The 19,211-nt window shown below is 47.9% G+C and overlaps 1 protein-coding gene across 2 annotated transcripts; it reads right to left on the bottom strand.

The window, feature by feature from the left end:
• Positions 1 to 10,114: 10,114 nt before the first annotated feature.
• On the bottom strand, positions 10,115 to 19,013 carry SPTSSB (serine palmitoyltransferase small subunit B). Of its 2 annotated transcripts, none has more exons than XM_069024166.1 (2): positions 18,950 to 19,013; positions 10,115 to 10,922 (listed from the first exon to the last, which is right to left on the bottom strand). In XM_069024166.1, exon 2 carries the CDS (start codon positions 10,892 to 10,894, stop codon positions 10,658 to 10,660), a length of 237 nt encoding a protein of 78 aa, XP_068880267.1. In that variant the 5' UTR covers positions 10,895 to 10,922; positions 18,950 to 19,013; the 3' UTR covers positions 10,115 to 10,657. The 2 variants fall into 2 exon arrangements, with proteins under 2 accessions (XP_068880267.1, XP_068880266.1); XM_069024165.1 differs by lacking the exon at positions 18,950 to 19,013 and adding an exon at positions 18,590 to 18,864.
• Positions 19,014 to 19,211: the final 198 nt, after the last annotated feature.

The following is a 19,211-nucleotide window of genomic DNA, read 5'->3' as shown; positions in this document are numbered from 1 at the left end:
ACCTACGCTGTTACAATTCATTAATTAAGAATTAAATGATACTTTGATTTGCAAGGAGGAGCTGGTACAACCCGTTCGGTTTGTATTCCATTTGTGATGTATCATAACCGCCCTTTGGAAGAGAGGAACCGCCGTGGCAGGGGTCAGAATTAAATGACCTTTAACGTCGTTTCCAACCCAAACCATTGTGTGATTCGGTGATTCTGTGATAGCAAGGTTTGTTTGTGGATCAGCATTTGTTTCCTGCAGGTTATGCTGGAGAAAAATAAAGCTGAATTGCATCAACACGCTGTGTGGCCCTTTTTAATGTGGTAACATCCCGATGGAAAGGAAAAGTTCTTTCACTCAGGGACTGAAAATCACAGCCTGTCAAGCTGTCTGCCGTGTTTTTAATTCTTTGGCACATTTTTCTTTGGTGGGCTGCTTGTGTTCACACACTGTTCCTCACTTCTGCTCCTTTGAAATTAAGTTTCTTTGCAGACCTCTCTGGAGACTCACTGTGGACCATATTACTAAAAACAATGAAAGGAAAAAGCAAAATTTAAAAAATTGAGTTTCCCTGCACTGTAGTTTTGTTTCAGAACCTCTGCTACACAGTGGGTGTTATATATTTTTTACTTTCAAGCCCTGATGAATCACTCTATCTTTGATTTCTTTGATTTAGGAAATAAAACACTTCCAGGCTGGCATTTGGAGAGTCTGGCGTTGGAAGAGGGGTAGGACAAAGCCTGTCCTTTATGGAAGCCACATCTTTGATGTCACTGGGAGGAGAATTCCTGATAATGCTTGAAAAGTTCCCATTGCAGATTTATGTTCAACTGCAGGTGTTTCCACCTAATTTTGGTGCAAATATATCAAACCCCACCTCAGCTCAAGGCACAGCCTCAGTTAATATCAGAACTGGGTTCTTTGTAGTTAGCAAGGTAGTCTGTATTTTTTCTGCAAGCTGTGGTTATCCTCTGGCTTTTTGGAAAATTTGTGTTTTAAATTTTGCACAAAATAAGGTAAAAAGCAAAGCAGCCTGAATCTCACCCCTAGTGAGACATATCAGTTTGCACTGATTTCTTATGTGTTTTTCAGTGAGTATTAAATGTTATATGGATTTTATATTGGAGTTTTCTGCTTCTACTGCCATATTCTTTCACAGCATTTAAAGGATCTGTGTGATAGGCAAGGACAGCAAGCACACCATTTAAATATAGGTTAAATTAAAAAAAAATAACACTATTTAAAACCAGGTTTCGATATTGATTTGCTCTCAGGCTTGTTTGCAGGTGGCTGGGCCCTCAAGAAAGGCCAGAAACACCAGGAGAGTGTTTACCAGTGGTGACAGCTCCCAGTAGTTTCATTTCCAGCAGGAATGTCCATTAGAACAATAAAATGGGAGAGATTCCTGTGATTAATTTAACAGACACCTGAGGTCACTATTCCCTCACATAAACTGGATCCAGGAAAGGAGGTGCTGCAGCTGCTCGAGGAGCTCCTGGCACTTCTCCTCCAGCTGGAGCTGCTGTGACCTTCCCAAAGAGGTTTTGTTCTGGGCTGCTGTTTTCATTACCTGTGCTCATTTCAGTATAAAACTCCCAGGAATTGAAGAACAGGACCAAACACAGTGTTCTACACTTTTTTTTTTTACTGTTCCCTCTCAAATAAATTTGGGATTCAGAGCAGCGTGCGCAGCAGCTCCAAGGCACAAACAGTAAAAATACCCTTGTTTACCTGTAGGATTTTAGCAACAGCATCTGGATGGAAGCAGGGGAAGGGCTGTGCAGTAACAATAAAACACCTTTATGATCTTTACTGGTGCCCAGTTTAGTTTTTAGGAGGATCCTGGTGACACCCAGTCTGTATTTTCAGCTGCTGAGGTCCTCAGCGTTCACACCTTCCTGACAATTTTGCTCCTCTTCCTATTGCACCAAGTCATGATTTGGAGGAACGGAGCAGTTTCCATTCAGACAACAGAAGAGTCACCGGGATTCAGAGAGGGGAATTAAAAGCAGGGCTTTTTAAGGGAGCTGTCGGAGGCTCCAAGGTGGAGGCAGCAGCTCCCAGTGCCACCAGTGACATTCTTGGGCAGGAACAGATTGTGCCTGGCCTGTGTGTGGGGTGGCAACTGCCAGATTTATTCCAGGCTCTGGCTCCCAGTTTGGCTGTAACCAGACATCCCCAAGTGGTCTATTCCTTTGAGAAAGCAGGGCTCTCCTGGCTTTTCATGCATTGCAGCTGGGAAGTTGCAAACTGATAATTTCAGCAAGGCAGCACACACAGGGCTGTGCCTCGGCTGCTGCTTCAGCTTGTCCTCTGTGTCTGAATGGGAGGAATAACACGCCCTGATTCCACTGGGCCACGGTACTTCCAGGGGCTGCTCGCCATGAGTTCACCTGCACTACATTTACTGGGATAATGTTCCAATTATTTTCCAGTTCTTGCCTATTTCTTCAGTTCTAGTGAGGAATCCAATTAGCAATCCAATTTATAGTGTGAGCCATGAGCATTATCACTGCTGAACTTCAGAGGCAGGAACAAGGGAAGCTGGAACAACTCCTTTAAAATAGCTTTGTGACGGGATCGGGATATTGTGACATTCCACTTTCAGCTGATGGAGATGAAACTGTGTTGCATCAGCAGCTTTAATGAGTGTTGTCACAGCACAAATACCTGTGGGTTGGCTTCCTTTTCATGTGTGCGTGAAACTTGCACGTAAAACATGTTGGATGCAGTGCAGGGATACCTCTGGAAGTGCTGCCCTGTGTCAGCAGAGGGGGATAATTCCCTACCTCTGGAAGTGCTGCCCTGTGTCAGCAGAGGGGGATAATTCCCAGCCCTGCTGAAGCAGCTGGGAATAGCTGGATGCTCAGGGGCAGAGCTGCTGGGTTTGTGCACTCAGGGGAACAGTGGATGCACGCGGCAGTTTGGCACTGAAGGGCATCCTCTGCTTCCTAAATCCCTGGAACCTCTTAAAAAACCACTCCTGTCACGGCCTTACAAACAGCGGAATTGTTCTTAGTAGCCTTTATAAACCAAAATTACCCAAACCATATTGAGCTGCTCAGACAAGGAGACATCCCAGATTAATGACATTAGATTTAGATTAGATGTGAGGGAGAAATTGTTCCCTGTGAGGCCCTGGCACAGGGTGCCCAGAGAAGTTGTGGCTGCCCCTGGATCCCATGGAAGTGTCCAAGGCCAGGTTGGATGGGGCTTGGAGCAGCCTGGGATAGTGGGAGGTCTCCCTGCCCATGGCAGGGATAGGATGGGAGAGGACTTAATTTCCCTTCCAACCCAAACCATTCTGGGATTCTATGAAATTGGACCTTGTGGGTATTGCAAGGGAAAATCCTTCGGTGATAACTCAAACATCACGGCCTAATCTTCCTTGATAACCAAGGACAGCCACGGCAAAGGTTTCACTTTAAGGAAAAGCATGGACAGGAGCCAGGAGGTGTTGCTTTAGTCCTGGTGTGTTTGTTACCAGGCTGCACTAGGCCTGAACCTCAGACTAAGAAATAATTGTTTTAAAAAGGTAAATATTTGCTCATCAGAACACGAGAAGGATCTGAGGATGATTGTACAGGAGCTGTTTGCTTTCCTCTTGCCTTTGGTAATCTTTCGTGTCCCAGATAAAACATCTCGTCCCATTAAAGGAATCCTGGTGAGAGGGTGGGGTGAGCTGAGAGCTGCTGGGAGAGGGTCCACACCAGCGTCGAGTGTGGAAATCAGGAGAGGTTCAGGTGGATATTGGGAAGAACTCCTTCACTGAAGGAGTGGTTGAGCTTTGGAATGGACTGCCCAGGGTAGTGGTGGGGTCACATCCCTGGAGTGTTCAAACAACACTGGATGTGGCACTTCGGGATATGGTTTAGTGGGTTGAAGGTTGGACTTGATGATCTTGGAGATCTTTTCCAACCTCAATGACTCTGTAATTCTGTGATCAGGAAAATGAGTGTATTTTTCACAGAATTTACATTTTCACTTTGAGTTCTCTGATGAGAGAGTGTGAGAAGAGCAAAATGCAGGTAAAAATATTGCACATTATGCCTGTTCAAAAGCTGTACATAGAAATTATGGGTAGAGTTGACATTTCCTAGACTTCACTTTCCTGACTTCCCTTGCCTCACTCTGGCTGGCTGGAGACAAAACCAGGGAAAATGCCAAAAATTCAGTTCAGTGAATGAAGATTGCTTAAACAGTCAGGGAAGGAAAACATGGAAAAAGGAGGAGTGGGAGGAGGATGAGGAGGACAGGGACACTCTGTCCACCCAGGACGTCACCAGATCACTGGGACATTGCAGCATTAAGCATCTTCCCAGTGGTAACCTAGGATGTGCTGAAATAAATGGAATTTACTAAATGAAATGACAATTAACTCCTTCTTCTTAATTATTCACTGTTTCATTTTGCTTGCTCCAGTCCTCTCTGATGGTACTTGCATTTTACAATTATTCAGCGAGATAAGTTCCCGGGGGGAAGATGTCACAATTGTCGTGGGATGGATCTCTCTTCCCACCGTTCCCACCTTGTTGGCACAGGCACACGGAGCTCTGACACATCCCTGGGAAAAGGTGCCTGTGCAGGTCTTGCTCAGCCAGAGCATTGCAAAACCAGGACTCACTGTATGGCCAAGGGAGTGGAAGCTTCCCAAGCTGATCCCAGTGCTGCAGCTCATTATTTATTTAGGAATATCTGTGCTTGTAGGAAAGATGATCCCAGTGATGCTCCTTTGGCAATGGAAGATTTCTTGGGGAAAAGAGGCCATGGAGCCAGGGCTGCTGCAAGGGGCTGTCTCAGTGTCTGAGTCCTGGATGGATGGATGGAGGCGATTGGAGAGGAATGGTTTGGGTTGGAAGGGACCTTGAAAATCACCCAGTGCCGCCCCCTGCCACAGGGACACCTTCCACTATCCCAGAGTGCTCCAAGCCTCATCCAACCTGGCCTTGGACACTTGCAGGGATGGATCAACCACCGTTTCTCTGGGCAACCTGTGCCAGAGCCTCCCACCCTCCCAGGGAAGGATTTCTCCTAATATCCAATTCCAAATTAAAAAATGATACTGCACTGGGTGTGGGGCTCTGAGGTATTTTGGTGCCACTAAAATACATCAGTGATAAGGAAGAGCTTTTGGATACCAAAATTAGCCAAAATTTGGATTCCAGTTAGCTCAGATTATTGGATAGCACAGGAGGCACCTGTAGCCAGCTGTGGAAGGTTTGGGCACAGGCAGCAAACTGGAATTTTTTGATGCATCTCCACAGCAAGCCTGAGGCAGCACAGACAGCTGGGTGGAGGTACCCACACCTCAGTATCAGTCTGATTCCACTTGAGTTCACCTTCAATTCTCACAAGGGGAGAAATATTGGAAAGGGAAACCAAAAGTGTGTGGAGAAAACTTCTTGGGATGTATTATTTACCTGGAGTGAAATACCAGACGTGTCCCAAACTTTCCCTGAGCAAGGCATCATCGTGTCCAGAGCTGGATGTGTTGAGTTAGTTTGCAGCATCTTTTTTTGAGCTGTTCCTTCATAAATCACTCAATCTCTGTGTGTTTGGCAGATAATTAGTGCCTCAGTGAGGCTTTGCTCTTGTGCAACTGGTGGCTGTGGAAAACGCAAGGAACTGATGGCAGCCCTTTCCTCTGCCAGCCTGATGGGCGAGGCTGCTGCTCCCCATCTTTAATTACAGTGCTGCAATCCCATTCCAGCCCTTTCCATGTCGGGCTGCTTTATCCTGAGCCTGGCCTCACTTGTTCCGTGTCACATTCTCCACGAGGAACATTTTACCTGCGCTTTCTCCTCCTGTTCATTTTTTTAGTACCTACAGCTCCTAAAAATTCACAGAGTGTAACTCATCCATGAGTATGACCTTGAAATAAAGAGGTATTTCTGATCCACTCCATGATTACAAAGCAAAGATAGGAGCTGCCAGGAAAAGTAACGGGACCAGCACCCTGGCTGACAATGGATCTGTTCCTGACCCTGCCACAATTTACCTTCATTTCCTCCCTCTTTGCTCAGTCATTGTAAGAAAAGCAGAATCTGGGTTTTTTTGTATGGATTTGTCAAATTTACCCTATTTTCCATCGTGTGGATATTTCCCCTCTCCTCTTTGTCCTGGTTCCTGACTTTTTCCTCTTACCTGAGCACATTCCAGCACTGAGATCCTTACTTTGATGCAAAGGGTTTGTGTGCATGGTTTTAATTCCACTTTTAAACCCAGACTAATGCGTGCTGGCAATTGAGGAGGGCTATAATTTATATTAAGCCACAGAAAGCAATTTCCATAGCCTATTTTGAGCTTGGAGCTCCTTAATCCAACAAAAAGGAGGCCTTGGTTATCCTGGCTGTACTGAAACCCCAGGATCAGCAGAGTTTATCAGCTCTTACCTGTCCTGATGGAGCAACTGCTGAAATAAGGGTGGGGCAGGCAGGGATGATGACAAGTGGGAATTCTTGGAGTTAATTCTTACCTCCACCCGTGAATCAGAGCCTTCCAGCCAGGGAGTTTCCATGGAAGTTGCCTGGAGATATTCTCAGGATTTGGGCTCCTCCAATTCAGGCAAAAGATTGCTTATTTGACAGGCTGTGAAGGACAAAGTCGATCAGGCTTTGAACCAAGGGGCTTTGTTTAGTGCAGGCTGCGTTTTCCTTCTGTGTGTAAGGACAGAGTGAAGAGGAGCCCATTTCCTCTTGTCTTTTCCTGGTGGTGTAGTGGGACAAGCTCAGATCCAGCCTCTGGAGCACCTCAGGAGGCATCAGACCTCCTCTGTCAGCTCACAAACACTGAATTTTCAGTTTCCTGGGATTATTTTCCCAGAACATTTCACTAATTTCAGCTCCCTTGATTCCCTTGACTGCAACAAGTTTGCAGCAGGGCTGCTTTGGGTGGTTTGATGGGGCTGTAGGAGATGAGCATCTGCACTTTAGGAGGAGTCCAGCTTTGCTCCCGACTTCCCAGTTTTTCAGTTTGTGGTAGGATTTCAGGATACAGCTGTTGTTTGGTATTTGAGGAAAAAATAATTGAAATTATTTGGGTAGGGGTGAGAGGACAGCGCTGCTTTTGTGGCAGTGCTGAATATTGATGATTCTGTGTGATTAAGAGGAAGTTATTCCACGTTCAGTAATATTTCATTTGCAAATCAGCCTTTTCTGCTTTAATTTCAGTGCTCAGCCTGGCACGTGGCCACTTGTCCACGTCTGTGCCCTGGGGTGCAGCAATTCATCTGTGAGAATTGTCCCAATTTTGGCTCTCGCTGGTGCTCCACAAGTGTAATTTGCTGTTCATGTGCTTCTGCTGACTCTTCTACACCTGCTGGGCTTCTTTTACCATGGCTTAAGTAGTTGTGTGGATTTTTTCCCCAACGTCCAAATAATCAGGGAATTAAATTTAGAAGTGGAGCATTCAAATTAAGAATTCTAAATTATGGCTGAATCACGACAATGAGAAAACCTTAAGAAGAAAAATGAACTTGTTTTAAGGTTCCAAACTTTCATAAGCACGGGAATTTTTCCTGGAACTCTGTGTAAATGGAACACTCAGACATGCAGGGGCACTGGTGGTGATCCTGATCCCTGTGTTCCCTGGGGAACAGCACAGAGGGAAAGGTCCTTGGGAATGTGTTTTTAATAGTTTTGGGTAAAATCTGCCGCAGGGGCCTCGGGAGGAAAGTTCTGGAAGTTCATGGTCTGGGCACGTGGATGTGTTGTGGCCCTCAGTAATGGATTTGGGAGGTGATCCATGAAATTGGCCAGGAAACCTTTATGGCAGGATAAATGTGAGCTCTGATTAGATGAAATTAAGAAAATGAGTTTTAAACAAGAGGTGTATGGTGCTGGCCAGCTGAGCCCCAACATTTCCCATCCCTTAAATTAATGGGGCATTTGTACTTTCAGGGTCAATGCAGCTGGAATTGGATCATCTCCTGTTCTGCTTTTGTTCCAGTTTTCACTGCTGGATTATTGGTTCTGTTTGCTCTGTTCATTTGGCTTCTTTTTGGTATGAAAACTTCCAGCTGCTGTGCTCAGCCTGCGCCACAATTAGCACAGTGGAGCAATTAACTACAATTAACATGGAGCAATAATGAAGCAGGAGAAAAGAGTGTTTTATAAAGAGCCTTACATCATATCCTTCACAACAGAGCTGTCACCCACGTACTGGGCATACTGGTGTTACTGGGAGCTCCAAAATTCCACCCTCCCACCTTAGTGTGCAGCTGTGACCCCATGGAAACCTCTTCCCATTGTCCAGGAATGGTTTTGTCCCCAGGGAAAAGGAATTCAGAGCTGGAAGTTTCCTAAGCTGTGCTGTGGTCTCAAGCTGTCGAAAGTGTTATCTCACCTCCTCTCTCTTTTAGCTGGGGAAAAAAATGCTTCTGTTCCCTGCTGAGTGCCAAAAATCCTCTGAAGTCTCCTGCTGGAACCCACTGATTTGGAATATCAGGTAGGGAGAGTTATTCCAGTTTTTCTGGTAGCAAGGAGAAGTGAAAAGGGCTGGGGAAATCTCAAAAGGTTTTTAGCAGAGTTTGTTTGCAGCTGTTTCTTTCCTTCCCAGTAAATACCTGTTGCCTAAAACCTTTAAAATTTAGTCAAGAAGCTGAAGAATCCACACAAAAAATTAGTTTCCACTCAATTAAGGCTGCAGGGACCCCCCCAAAAGCACCTGCTGCTGTTTCCTGCTGCTTCCTGCACCTCCCAAAGCCTAACACAGTGAACAGGCACAATAAGGAAGAGAAGTGCTTTGCATGGATCCCACCATGGGAGGGCAATGGAAATCCTGAACAAAGCCCTCCCCGTGCTCTGTTTGCCAAATGAAATGTTTAAAGAGCAATATTCCATCGGGTGTGTGCTCCTGGAGATAGGAGCTCCAACCTTTGCATTCCTGTAAAAGCCTGCTTCTCCCTGAACTCCAAAAGTTGTGTTTGATGTCATGGGGAAGAAACCAACTTTTTAAGGAATTAAAAAATAATGGAAACAGGACTGATGAGGAAGTGCCCTGGCATTCACACCATCATACTATCTAGATGAGCAGAATCTTTGGAGATAGAATTTATACCAGCTGGCCGAGTAAATAGTTTTTCACCTCCAGCGTTGGGATTGTACCTTTTGGTCTATTTTACGGGCCCTTTTCAGAGGATTTGTCACAGGTTTAGCCATTTCTCACCTCCTGTGATGCCCTGTTCGTGTCCCGAAGTGTGATTACAGCTTGGCACCTCATATTTGCAGGTTCCCCACTGTGATAAACTGTCAGGACAGCTCCTATTGGAGCCTAAACCTCTCAGCTGAGCCCTCAGCACACTCAGGTATTTATTTGTTAATGCCTTAATTTGAAGCAGAGCAGAGGCTTTTTTCTCCCTCCAGAAATGGGAGAGGTCTTGGGCTGGAGCACCAGTGAGGATGAATGGCTCAGCTCACCCCTGGGTCCATTTAAAGGATGCTTAAACCTCACCCCGAAACGTTCACCACAAAATAATCCATCTGCCACAGTGCCAGCGTGGCCCACACACATCCAGAATATTTATGAATGACTGGAAAGCACGGAAGAGCTGAGTCATGGAGCCAGAGGTAATTTCTGAAGAATAAAACTTTATTTTTTTTTCTGAAAAAACTGCATACACATGTTCAGATCTGTGCAACCTTCATCACATGTCTTCGTTTCCAAACAAACTTGTGCTTTGAAGCATGCAGGAGCCCACTGCAGCTTGAGAGAGAAGTTAAGAGGTTGTTTTTTTTTTTTGTAAATCTAGAACTGTGCAAACATCATTTGAAAGCTATTTACATTTTGCACCTCTCACTTCTACTAACAGGAGCATCAGCTGGTAGAGACGTGCAGTGTGCAGCTGTAATTTATGATTAGGCATCCACGTTTGATTTAGGTGTAAAGTGAAAACCAAACAAACCTCCCATTGTTCCAAAACCTCCCCACAGGCAATGGTAATAAATCTAATTTCTTCTTTGTAAAGGAGATCTCTTGAAGCACTCAGCCTTCCCTGCAGGTATTAAAATATTATTTCCACTCTGGATTTTCTTCCCCCGGTGCTGATTTTGCTGCCGTGGTGAGTGGGAGCAGCAAGAAGAGAACTTGATTTTCGGCAGAGCAGGCAGAGCAGGCAGCAGAGCAGAGCAGGGCTGCTTCTTCCTGTCATCTTCACTGAACTGCAAGATGAGGTGGAGCATTTTTTTCCAAAAGAAAATATTTTAGACCATCTGAACTCAGATGCAGAAACTTAGGCGTGAAAAAAGCTGGATCGAAGTTCATCCTCCTGTTGCTTTCTGTTCCAATTTCCTCTCCCATCCATTAAAGCCTGGAAGTCAGTAACCAGCCAGATATGAGCACTCAAATCCTGCTGGATATCCTCATTTTTTAATATCCCCTAACATGGCCACTGGACCGTGTCGATAGAACTTTGTGTGTGATGAGCCACCAGAACAGTCTCTGCCAGAGTGGTTCAGTGAGGCTGCTGGAAGCGGGAGCTGCTTGCATCCTGTGCCATTCCAGGCCGTGTGTCCCATTCCCAGAGTGTTTATGGAAGAGGGGCTGTGCTCAGCGCCCCGCTCTGCTCTCCAGCCCCGGTGGTGAAGCAAGCAGGGTTTTCCTAAGAGCCAAACTTCAGCATTAACACAATTTCACAAAGCTGCAAGAGCTGCTGGGCCCTGCTGCGGCCGGCTCAGTTCACCACGGGGCTCTCGGGCTGGGCCCCGAAAATCTGGGAGAAGAATTCCAAGGCCAGGCGGACGTGGATGGGCACGAAGACGTAGGCTGTGTACACCACCATGGCCACCACGGTGACGGTGATGGTGTGGAACATGGACTGCTCCCAGGGCTCCAGCACGTAGCTGCACGTCACCAGCTGGTACTGGTAGTACAGCCAGTAGAGGTAGTCCTTCACCCTCTTCACGTCCATCTTCAGCTCCAGGGGGGTTGGAGGAGACCTGGAATGACAGGGAAATCGATATTACAGCTGGGATATCCCATGGAACCACTACACAAACTCATTTTCCAAGGCATCAGTGCCAACCAGCTCCCTGAAGCAAAGGAAAGTGTTGAGTTCTGCAGCTGCTGCTTGCTTATTGGAGCTGCATGAGCTGGGCATTCCCAGTTCCCAGAAAAGCTGTGGCTGCTCCATCCCTGGAAGTGTCCAAGGTCAGCTTGGAGCAACCTGGGATAGTGGAAGATGTCCCAGCCCATGACAGGGGTGGAACTGGATAATTAAACTCCCTTCCAACCCAAACCTTCCTGTGAGTCTATCAACTGCCACATTGTGAGTGTGTTTTCCTATTCATTCCCTGTGGAAATCAGAGAAACAGGCATTTAAAAGGAAAGACTTTGGGCCAGCTTCCATAAATGTTCCATAAATTCCACGTATGCCCTGGAATAAAGATGAGATTAAACAACTGCTTTGTAACAACTCCTCTGCTTACTTTTGATAACCACTTTCATTGTTCTGCAGTTGCTGGGAATAAAGGAAAGACAAGTTATGAAAGAGAGAGGGAGAAAAAAGTAATCTCTGATTGCAGAAGGATTTTTTTCAGCTCATTCCAAAGAAATGAAAAATGTTACAGATTAAAAGAGTATTTAATGGAAACTACAAGTCTAGGGAAGATATTCCTCTTGGATAATACCTTTATGCATTCATTGTTCCCGGCTCCACTTGGAAAGGAGAACGGCTGAGCAAGAATTAATGAGGAAATAGGGTTTGCTTCCACTGTTCATTGGTAAAATTGCTTTTTGGTGTTTTAAACAATCTTTAAATGCAGGCTAAAACCATCTATTTAGAGAAAACTGAACAATAAGAAACTGTGCAAGGCTTTACAGAAGGATTCCTTTATTTTGGGGTTTAAGGGCATTCCAAGCAGATCAGTCCACAGGGAATACAGCAGATTTCCCTGCTGGAAAACCTTCCAATGTCCCATTTTGTTCTACACTTGTGCTGCCTAAAATGCCAGGAACAAAGAGGCTTGGACATATCCCATCCCTCCAGTCTGGTGTTCGTAGTGAGTTTGGGCCAACAGAACTTTGCTGTCCCTCAAAGCAACAAATCCTAAAGTAGCACTGGGAAATTTGCAGCCTGGGATTAACATAATGATGGGCCACTGATATTGGTCAGAAAGATGACAATATTCAGTGGTTTCCTGCTCTCTTCTGGGGGGATGTGGGGATTTACCAAAGGGAAGGCAAGTTTTCCCCTAATTCTCCCTAAGCATTTCCTTCACTTCTATCTCCCCCTATTTCCTAGACCAAGAAAGTTCCTACAATTCTCTGGGGGACAGATGAACATTTTAAATCTAGCAGTGGCTGTCTCTGGGACCAACTTTCCTTACAGGGGTTCAGGCTGGGGAGAAAGGCACTACTGCTCTCTGGCCTGGCATGAATGGAAGCTGAACCCTTTCAGATCATTTGTTTTAAGGCAGAACTCCAGAGAGAGGCTTTAAAGCCTTGTAAATACTGCAAAGCCTTCAATAGAAGTGGCCCAGCTGGCAAACTGGGACTCCCTGAGAGGCAAAAGTGACTCTGTTTAGACTTTCTGCAAAAAGAGCAGCATTTCCCACTGAGGAGGTGAAGCCCTTTCCTGTACAGTGGGAAGGAGGAGGAGAAGGAGAAGGAGAAGGAGAAGGAGAAGGAGAAGGAGAAGGGGAAGGGGAAGGGGAAGGGGAAGGGGAAGGGGAAGGGGAAGGGGAAGGGAAAGGAAAAGGAAAAGGAAAAGGAAAAGGAAAAGGAAAAGGAAAAGGAAAAGGAAAAGGAAAAGGGCCCTCTCACACTCTCCAGGGTTATGGGATTTACACTGGGGTTAGGGCTGTGCTGGTTAAACTCATCCCTTCCGTGGGTAAATCCCTGCTTATCCTGACCCTGCATGGAAAAGATGCAAGGCTGGAGCACTGCTGGGGGTGTTTAAGGCTCGGAGTGAGCAGAGGTACACAGACTCTTGTGCATCTCCACCCACAGCTGGTGTAAAGAGCAGCCAAAGGCAGGAAAAACATTCCCAAGGCTGATTTTATTGATATTCCAGGCTGCAGCCCCACCACCAGCACTTGGAGGGACACATGAATAAAGGATGAGGTAGTTAAATTGATGAGCAGCCCTTTGGGTTTAACCAAAGCCCTTTTCCCAGCCTGGGGATTGCATTTCCATGCAGCTCCAGGACAGCCTGGATTCATTCTCCCAGCTCCCAGTGCAAGGCAGTAATTCCATCCCCAGGCACTCAGACACTCTGGAACACCAGGAGGAACACGATGCCTTGATGCTCTGTGGTCTCCTAATGAATGATGGAGGCTGGGATAAGTAAAAGGCAAACAGCAAATTACAGTCTGTGCCCTCACCACTGACACACTTCCCCTGCTTTTCATCCAGCCAGAGACTGCCTCCGTTAGCAGGGAGCTGTGAGGGATAACGCAACTCCAGCTGCATAATTTATAAAGGAAAACACAGGAGGGGAAGGGCAGAAAAGCCATTTTAAAGCAGCTGCTGAGGCAGTGAGAGACAAGGCTCCCCCGGGTCACTGTGACACAGAGCCCTTGGGGAAGGGACAATTTGCATTTGGGCCCGGTGTGAGGAGTAAGGAGTAGCCCCAAACCCCACAGCTCCAGAGGTCTGTGGCAGCTTTACCACCCCAATGAACTGTAGCAGCAATCAAAGGGAATAGCAGATCACTACACAAACTTTGGAGGCTAAAAATCTGTGTTTTAAGCAGGATTGGTCCTAGAGAGGCTTCACTTCCATTACTGTGTTTTACTCGATCGCTGCTGGCACTCCAAGTTGAAAGGGCCCTGAGTTACTCACTCCTCAGTTCCCACTACTCCAGAGCAGGAGATAATTTGTTCTTATGCAATTTTAACTCAACATTCATTTGTCTACAAATTTTTTAATTTAAACATTCAGTGGTGTTGGGAAAATGCCCTCCTGTTCAGAGGCCACGGGACTGTTACAGCCAGCTATGAGGGAAATGAAGAGAATTCAGCTCCTATTAAGCAATATTCAGATTATTTTCAGCAATTCCACTTCCAAGGGGAAAAAAAATGCAAGAAGAGAAACCTGTAAAGCAGCTTTTACTGTTTTAAGTGGCTGCCTGATTTTCTTGCTTGTTGACACATGTCTCTGATTAGGGCAGCTCAAAAGATAAACCAGCATCCAAATATCAAGGTTTCATTTCAGAGCATGCCTAATCTCCCAAATTTCTTTAATAATGACCTTATTTTCTGGGGTCAGAGCTAGCTGGGAGCTGGAAGATGCCAGTGTTAGGTCCTTTACTCTGTAATTCCTGCTCTGAGCAGCTGGGATTTGGAGAATTTTGTTCCCATTATCAGTCTGCAACTCTGACCCGTGGCCGGACAGCTCCTGCTGGGAAATTCCTGTGGGAAGAAACATTCTTGCAGGGGAACTGGAAGAGACTGGTTTCCAAAGTATGCTTGAAAAACACCTTATGCCCTCAGCAGGAAGGGTTCCTCGAGTTACACATACAGGGGAAAAGGGTTTCCAACATATATTTGGGAAAAGTTTGTCTGGAGGGGAAAAACAAAGCCTGGAGCTGGAAATGGCCTCATGATCATTCAACAGGTGGTGTCTGCTGCTTTAAATGTAAAGGAGGGACGAGGTAAGAAATAAAAGCAGCAAACAGTCAATCCATCCCCAAAATGCAATATTTAATTGGCTAAAAATTGGCCCTTTGCTGAATAATGGCTGGGATAGCCCCGCAGCAAGACTGGGTGGGGTTTGCAGCATCCTGAGGGAATCCTCTTGTGCTGGAGCTTAAATAACTTCCTCCCACGAGCCCCTGAGGGGTCTCAGTCCCACCACCCCTGAGCACCCACATGTGGGCAGGTGCAACCAGGCAAAGTGCCAGAATTCATTTAAAGTTGTCTGATCTGTAAATAATTTGGGATGTTAGAAGCTAAATGGGTAATCACCCCCTTGGGATTGAAGTAGAAACCCTGTCTGCAGGTTATTTATGAGGAGCTGTTCTTATCTGTAACTTCACTGTGTTAAATGGGTTTGTTCTGCTGAATATCCTGACTTATCCAGGGCACCAATCTTGTCCCTCCTAATGCTGGCATAATTCTGGGATGAGCCCAGTGGTTTCACGTAGGCCAAGTGCAAACAGAACCAGGAAGGGATTCCCATTCCCATTCCCAGCTCATCAGGCATTTCCTTTCATGTTTTATTCAGTGAGCACCAAGCACTGTGCACAAGGAATGAAATGCAGTGGATCAGCAGTTGGGCAGAAATTGAGATGAGGCAGCAGTTGGTGCAGGGAGTCCAAATCCTGGCATTTCCTGGGAACTCCACCTCAGCCTGTTCCTCTGGTGCATCCCTGTGGCTCCGATCCCGCACGGAGCGTGGCCGTGGAGCAGCAGCTCAGCCTGGAGAGCTGCCTTCCCCTCCTGGCAAGCAGGTTCCTGTAGCACTCCCACATGGATCTTTAAACGAACCCTCCAGCTTGTTCTCCCAGGGAGGAGATTCCAGACAGAATGGGAATGAGAAGAGCAGCAATAATCCCAGCACAGCTCCCACTGCACTCAAGGATGCACCTCAAAAACCATCTTGACTTGCAGATTTCATAAATAACCATCCCTGGAATTCTGCAGTGCACAGCAGAGTGAGGCAATCCTGGTTTCTCTCCCTCAGCTCCCTGAATCAGTGCCTCAGCACCCTTGGCCATGCATTACAGAGCTCCAGGAAATGTCAATCCCATCCATATGCCCCGTGCAAGAGCAGGATGAAGGCCTGAGCTGGGGAGGTTTTACTGCTGTGCGTGACTCAGCCACTCCGCGTGTGGGTGAACGTGCTTTGACTGCGCCAGTGGGGTTTGCTGGAAAAAAAATCTTCCAGGAGTGGAAGGGGTAAGGCATAAAGAGCAATGGTGTTTGCAGCCCTGTTTCTGCTTTACCTCACACAGGAGAATGAACTCCAGCATCTTCCTAATCTTTAACACCGCCTTCCTTCCTGCTGGCCCCACTGGGAGCACACAGGGGCTATTTTGGTTCTTTCAAATGTTCCGTAATGCACACATGGCCCAGGACCTCTCCCTGTCCAGGAAGACTTCCTGTAGCCTCTGGTAACTTCAAACCCCTCCTCGAGTGGCAGGGCCACACCTGCACAAAGTCCAACCCAACTTCCTCACCTCCACCTGAGCTCAGATCCATGTGTGTGCTCCTCCTGCAGCAGTTCTGGGCTCCCAAACTGGGGTTTGGTGCTGTGATTCAGCTGCATCTCTGCCTGGAGCACGTGGATTCTGGAGCCCATGGATTCCTGTCACAGTGTGCCTCCCCAGCTGGATAGAAGAACAGCCTGAGGATTGCTGAATTTGCTCCTTCAGTTGGGTTAAGTACACAGATGGAGTTTATGATGGCCTAAAACGATGTGGAAAGTCCTTTTAAATGACATCCACAAGTTTTTGACCCTCAGGAAAGCAGAGCCTGATCTGCAGCACCCACAGGGATCTCATTTGGAGAGAGGCTTCTGACCATTCAATACCAGCACAGCAGTTGAAAGCAGTTGAACTTCAGACTGATTTAATGCCTCTCCTGCCCCTGACACCTGGAGGCTGCTCCCAGCAAAGCCACAGCCCTAAATAACTCAACTGTCCCTAACTTTGCAGCCTGGCTGACTTAGCAGTGCCCAATCTCATCCTTAGTCAGGCACAGAGAAAGGAGAAGATGCAGCTTCTCTGTAACAACAGCATTCCTGGAGCAGCTCTGTCCCATTTTCTTCCAAGGCCAAATTAATTTTTCAACAATTTTCCTGTTCCTCCCTCCCCTGAAGTTTCCTCAGTCGTTTCCTTACATAACCAGCTGCTCCTTGCAGTTTATGTACAGATCCCTTCCTTTCCAGCTTTCCCTGGGCTGGGCATGGTTTGGGCTCTGGGTCCTCCCCCGGGACAGGATTTGTACCTTGGAGCAGAACAGGTGAGCAGCTCTGCCAAGGAAGATGGGGAAAATGGCACACTGGATCCCAGGGAAAGCTCTCCCTGTATTTTCAGTGTGAGGAACATGGTTTTGAACAAAACCATTCCCAACCAAAACCCCAGATTTGGGACTAGAGACCAGCACCAGGTTTAAATTGCAAACACCTAAAAACTGAGAGTTCTCCAAGAACTGTTCCAGGAGTATCTCAGAGGGGTTTTGCCTTCGCTCCTGGTGGCCAACCTCAGTTCCTTGTGAGATTTGGGACATGATCTACATCCTTCGAAGGCTTTCCAGTTCAGGAGGTTGTGTAAACACATCAAGCTATAAACAAAATAACTGAGATGTCTGGGCTCTAAAAAAAGAGATTTACTTTCAGTTGTGGCCCTGATTTTATTCAGACTGCTTTACTTTGCTCTGAGTCATTTCTGAGGCAGCTGAAGGTAACACCTTGGGTTGTGTGCAACATGAGAAGGTGAATATTGTCACAGCTATGACAGGTATTAGGGAAACACAGGGACCAAACGCTTGTGCATCTCCCCTGAGATCTCCTGGAAGGAAGCAGTGTTGCACCACTCCAGTCACTGCCCCAAAGGGGAAAAGCAAAAATGGAGTGAGATTCTTGCAACAGATAAGAAACAAAAAGGGAAATGCACTTTTTTCCACAGATTTAACCCCATCTATGCAGCGAGGAACAGCTTCCTTTGCAGGCCATTTCCTCCCTGTGAGCAAACAGGTTTGCACACACAAAGCTGTTGATATCCATAAAACAAATTAAAAGCTCCATAAAATCTGGCTTGGCAGGACCCAGAGCGGAGCCCCAGCTGCCTCCCAGCCAGCTGGAGCGCTGTGTCCTGGTGCTGTGCACTGCACCTCCTGTCCTGGCTGCTTTTGGGGCACAGAGGGGTGGGACAGGCATTGCCATGGGCCCAAGCTGCTCCCCAGGCAGCGTTTCAGCATCTCCCAGCTGGAATAACATCCATGCTCCATGCACAGCTTCCCTGCTTTTCTCCACTGAACCTGCAACATCCAGAAATCCCTCCAAGGACTCATGGGATTGCTCTCAAGACACAGTTATTGGTATCATACTCGTGATATTCTTGAGAGAAAGATAACCAAGCATCCCAATTCCTAAAGCATTAAAATCCACAGTCCTCAAAGTCCCTTGTGCTGAGTAAGCAGAGTCTAAGCGTTTATTGCAGGGATTCTCCTCCATATTATCCAAGCTTTATCCAACAGGGAAGGCAGGTCTTGCACCTGCTTCCCACTGAAGGCAGCCACCAGCAACTCTAAGAAAACCAAAGAGCAAAAATCTGCCAGCAATGAGAATTCCCAGCACAGTGGTGTGAGCAGCACAGTCACCTTCCCTCCTCTGCTACCCCCCACCTACTGCAACCTTTTCACTCCTGGGTGTTTGAATCGTTTTTAGGGAATCCCTAAGGCAAACCATCTGGAAATCCCCGACTGCAGGGCTGCAGCAACAAGTCACAGGATCACGGAATGGTCTGGCTTGGAAGGGACCTTAAAGCTCATCTCATTCCACCCCTTCCACGGGCATGGGCACCTTAAACCCAGAGAGCCCTCGCCGGAGGCTGCAGGTCCGGCTGGAACGCCACCAGCTCCCTTGAGGAAGGCACAGAACAGCAACCCTCGGAGGTTCTGCGGCTGCCAGCCCCGCTCCCGGCCTTCCCCCCGCTCCTTACCGAGCCGCCGGGGACCCGCCGTGGCAGCGGCCGCGCTCGCCAAGGTCAGCGGCCCCTGCCTGGGGATGCTCCGGGACGCGCCTCCGCCGCGATGCCCTTGGGCGAGCCGAGCTGAGCGGGGAATGAGCGCCGGCACCGGGAGCACCGGGCTGCGGGAACACCGGGCTGCGGGAACACCGGGCTGCGGGAACACCGGGCTGCAGCGCACCGGGATGCAGCGCACCGGGATGCAGCGCACCGCGGCCCCGCGCCTCCCTCACCTCCGCTCCCCGCACCGCAGCTCCCCAGCCCGGCGCTGCCCGCGCTTAAATCCCCACCTTTCTCCCTCCCTCCCTCCCTCCCTCCTCCCTCGCTCCTCACCTCCCGCCCGCTCGCTCCTGTGGCCGCGGCCCCGGGCCGGTCCCTCCGCCCCGCCCGCTGCCGCAGCCGCTGCGCTCGGGCTTGCGGCGCCGGGGCGCGGGGGAGGAGGAGCAGCGGAGCCGGGCTCGGGGAAACCCGTGGGATGGAGCCGGCTGGCACCTCCGGGACGCCAGCTGTTTCCCTGGAGCGCCGTGTTTCCCTGGCTTTTCCCGGCGCTGGCGTCATGCGCTCGGCGGCCGCGCTGCGGGATGCGGGGCTGCGC

Source organism: Aphelocoma coerulescens, chromosome 9, assembly GCF_041296385.1.
Source record: "Aphelocoma coerulescens isolate FSJ_1873_10779 chromosome 9, UR_Acoe_1.0, whole genome shotgun sequence".
In the NCBI taxonomy this organism is placed as follows: domain Eukaryota; kingdom Metazoa; phylum Chordata; class Aves; order Passeriformes; family Corvidae; genus Aphelocoma; species Aphelocoma coerulescens.
Note: the sequence above shows the minus strand (reverse complement) of the source record. Positions and strands in the feature narration are given on the sequence as shown.

Bases quoted from the DNA above. Each gene is read 5' to 3' on its own strand.
- SPTSSB (XM_069024166.1), bottom strand. From the start codon at position 10,894: ATGGACGTGAAGAGGGTGAAGGACTACCTCTACTGGCTGTACTACCAG.